This window comes from Rhinoderma darwinii, chromosome 4 (genome assembly GCF_050947455.1).
Source record: "Rhinoderma darwinii isolate aRhiDar2 chromosome 4, aRhiDar2.hap1, whole genome shotgun sequence".
Taxonomy (NCBI): domain Eukaryota; kingdom Metazoa; phylum Chordata; class Amphibia; order Anura; family Rhinodermatidae; genus Rhinoderma; species Rhinoderma darwinii.
In genome coordinates, this window is record NC_134690.1 from 10,676,697 (window position 1) to 10,681,089 (window position 4,393).

General features: G+C 38.2%; 1 protein-coding gene across 1 annotated transcript; it reads left to right on the forward strand.

The window, feature by feature from the left end:
* Nucleotides 1-2,946: 2,946 nt before the first annotated feature.
* LOC142759592 (taste receptor type 2 member 8-like) lies at nucleotides 2,947-3,830 on the forward strand. Its single transcript, XM_075861933.1, is given in 2 exon segments — nucleotides 2,947-3,139; nucleotides 3,142-3,830. Coding segments are annotated over 2 exon segments (882 nt in total).
* The last annotated feature ends 563 nt before the right edge of the window (nucleotides 3,831-4,393 follow it).

The window sequence follows — 4,393 nt, forward strand, 5'->3', positions numbered from 1 at the left end:
AGAAAAGCATGATGGGATATGTAGTTTATCAGCGCATAACTTAATGGCACTAAATTATATTGGATTCCTAGGTGGGCAGTTTTAGATCTCGGGATAACCCCTTTAATTTTCCCGTATGTAACGGTTTGATAACATGTAAAGGTGTTTCACGTTCCAGGACAGATTACGTGATGTCATGTTCAATATAACTAAAAACGTAGAGACACCTATATTCAGTTAATTTTGTCATACTTGCATTTGTGCCTACTCGTGTATGCATTGTATTTGTAATTGTCGGCAGACAAGAGTAACAAAAAATTCCATCCTCATTGTCCTCTTTTGTGCTTGGTTAGGAAATTTAAAACAACAAACCCCTTTGATTTTTTTGCTCCTTTTTGTCCTCCATTCTACTAATACAATTTTTGTTCAGGAATTGATGACAAATGAGTAAAAAGATGATGAGACTGATCAAAGAGTTGTTATAAATTGCATTCATTTTTCCATCCTTTGTCCCTTTGACTTTAAAGGGTAAATAAACTTTTAAAAAGTCTGACATGTCATAGTGACATGTCAGATGTTTTGATTAGTGGGAGCACTGAGACTCCCACCGATCGCTAAAACAGAGCAGCAGAAGTGCTCAAGTGAGGGCTGTGCCGCTTCAATCTGCTTTCCGAGGAAAGCCGAGCCAGCGGTGTTCGGGCTCATAGACTTTCTATTGAGCCCATACACCCTTTGGCTTACCGAGGAAATTCGATAAAAAATGAAGGGTAATAGACATGTCAGAAGTTTTAATCGGTGGGGGTCCAAGCATTGAGACCCCCACTGTTCGGTAAAACAAAGCGGAAGAAGCGCTCAGGTGAGCCCCGAGCCGCTTAGTTTCTGATCAGCTTTTCTCGGAAAGTCGAGCAATTGGTGTATGGGCTCAATAGAATGTCTATGCTTGTCTTTCCGAGAAAAGCTGATCAGAAACGAATCGGCTCAAATCTCACCCGAGCTCTTCTGTCGCATCGTTTTAGTGATTGGTGAGGGTCTCAGTGCTCGGACCCCCACTAATCAAAACTTCTGACGTATTACTATGGCCTGTCAAAAGTTTTTTAAAAGTTTAGTTACACTTTAAAGTCAAAGGGACATTGGATAGAAAAACGCATGCAATTAATGCAATTAAAAAGACAATATTGATTGAAAAATAAATAAAAGAAAACAGATGACAAACCTGCCCAATGTTTCTATTGATTGCATCTTTTATTTTATTGGCTGTATGTCTCCGAGACAGAAAAATATTTAATTTGGACACAATTTTGTTCATAATGAAGTTCAACTGAAATCAATGGAATATCTTCTTCTAAATATTTTTTGTCATAAAAATAAATGAAATCTAAATGAAGAACATACATAAAAATTAACAAAAACTTTTCAGCAATCCCTCCCTTAATCTTCTCATATTTTATGTCCCATTAGAATAGCCATCCCTCCTCCTTCCTTATCACAAAGCTGTTTCTAGCTGTAGCTGTAGTGGAGCCCTCCTCCAATACTCAATCTGCAGTAAAAGATCCATAATGTTAAGTACAACCCATTTTCCATGTGATGAAGTTTATTGCATGAAAGGTGTTGTCCAGGCAGGGGCAGTAATGATGACCTATCTACAGGATAGAACATCAGTAAATGATCGGTGGTTGTCCGACACCCGAACCCCGCACCGATCTATTCCGTGGTCGGTGCCAGAAGCCGATAGTGCCAGTCACAGTATAGTGGTCGTATTGCGGTACTGCAGCTCTGCTCCTATTCAAGTGAATAGGAGCAGAGCTGCAGTATTCCAGCATGGCCGATAGACAGTGACTGGAGCCATCAGCTTCTGGCACCAACCACGGAATAGCTCCCGGCAGCTGGAAGTAGCCGGAACAGCTCATTGTTGCGGGGTCCGGGTGTCAGACATCCACCGATCATTTACTGATGTTCTATCCCGTGAATAGGTCATCAGTATGAAAAACAGCCCCCAGCCTGGACAACACCTTTGATACACAGCAAACTGCTACCTGTCGTTAGTAGAGTCAGAGTTGGGGGGAGTTTCCTTCATGAATATACTGGACTTATGACCATGAGTCCGCTGAATTCTTTGATCACTCCTATCAGCCTAGTAGCACAATATTTTTTTGTACGTTTTTGACTTCGGACTGTCCGTGTAATACCCTGCCCTCGTTTAGGGAAGTATATTTAGGTGATAGACTTAAACAAGTTCTTGTTTATTAAGAGCATAATTATTTATGTAAACTGGGACTATAACCCATATCATTATTATTATTATTATTATTATTATTGCTAATATACATTTATATGATATATGTTGAATGTCTGAGGCTATGTTTCGATCTGGTTCTCATTTGATGGGTATAGCGCAACAGTACATCTAAACAACGGACAGTGCAAAATAATTTGCCCTGCCACATGGTTTCCATTTTTAACGGAAACTACAACGCAGATCTGCAGACAGCCTTAAGTGGGTAGGTAGGGATTTCTAGCCTACCCTTGTATGAGTAAGTATGGAATTTATAAGTGATATGTTGTAAATTTTATTCTCTTTTCAGTGGTTCGCTTTTTCTTTTAGGAAAGGGACTCACCAGATGAAGAAAACCTTTATGCAGGTTGCGAGTTTGCATATATTGGCCTAAATATCAACTCAGGTAAAGATTTATAACATTTCCATACAGATATCTATCAGCACATATTTGTAAAATACTTCCAATGTTCCATGTAATATATTCAAATAGAACTATATTTGTAATTTGCAGATTAGTAGACAAATATTATGCAAACCATGAAAGAAATAATCCTATGTCTATTCCACCCTGGTATCAACTGAAGTCACCGGAGATACAGACTGACTCGTCCATAATACATGTAGGATATCTGGTGGTGGCTGCTTACAGAGAAGCTGAGATTTCAGATAACAACACGATCCTTTAATATAAGATGTATACTGAAGAATTGGTTTCACTCTTTGTTTGTTTTCTCACAGTCATCATGGGGCTTCTGATAAATGGATTTATTGTTATAGTAAACTTGTTTTGGTGGATAAAACGTCAAACCATCCAAACCATCGATGTTCTTATTACTGGCTTGGGGCTGGTGAGGATCGTAATTCTAAGTGTATATACACACAATGTTTTTATTTCATATCTGGTCGGTCACTGATCCAAATGTATGCGTTTCCTGACTATGTATTCACCTCTATAATGTGTATGAACTTCTGCAATCTGTGGTGGGGCTCAGTGCTTTGTGTCTTCTACTGTGTGAAGATCACGACCTACAACAACAGACTCTTCATGAGACTCAAGATGAACATCTCCAAGCTGGTCCCCTGGCTGCTTCTCATCTCACTGGTCATCTCCTTTCTCTCCAGTTTGACTTGTGGATTGGATATTTTTTCTATACATGTGGTCAATGGCACCGATAATGGAAACGGAACCGTGGAAATAAATGTAGTCAATCTGTTTCTCATTGACTTTGCGGGATCCATCACACCATTCATGATATTTTGTGTCGCCATTTATCTTATCATATTGTCGCTCCTGAGACACACCAGAAATATGAGCGGCAGAGATTCCGGCTTCAGTGACACTCAACGAGACATTCACCTCAGTATCATTCGGAACATGATCTCTTTTCTCATGTTTAATGTTCTATACTTTGTAGCTTACACCATGTATTCCATAAGTCTACATTTAAAAATCCCTGCACTTATTGTATTTTGTAATATTTGCAATTGTGCATACATAGGTCTACACTCTATTTCTTTCATTATCAGCAATCGATAGTTGAAAACGTCCTTCCTTGTCATCCTCTCTTGTACTTGATTAAGAAGCTTAAAGAAGCAAACCCCTTAAGGTCACAATTTTCTTCCAATCCATTGCATCTGTTATGTGATTGACTGTATAGAACTAAAATACCATATAATTTTTTTATTTTGTATTTTATGCATTTCATTGAACTAAACTGAATGTGATTCATATTGATGTCTGTTTATGAATGTCTTTTAGTTACAAAAATTCAGAAAAATATATAAAGAACAAAGTGAACGAGAAAAACAAAATGTAGAAATGCACAAAAAAACAAAACATATTTTTATAAATATGAAATTTCAGCATTTCTTTCCTCATTCTCCTACTCTGATTTGATCCTATTCTGTCTACTATTATTATCAGTAAAACATTGTTCTACCTCCCCCTCTTTAACACAAGACAGGAAACAGCCAGGACCAGAAGCAAGAGATGTAAACAAACAGAAATAGCAGCAGTGACCATGGAGAACAAACAGAAACTGGTTAGAAGTTTAATAGGGGGTATTAGGGAAGGCAAAATAAGGCTGGGGGACACTTGTTAGAATGTTTTTTTCCTGGACAACCCCTTTAATGCTCTGT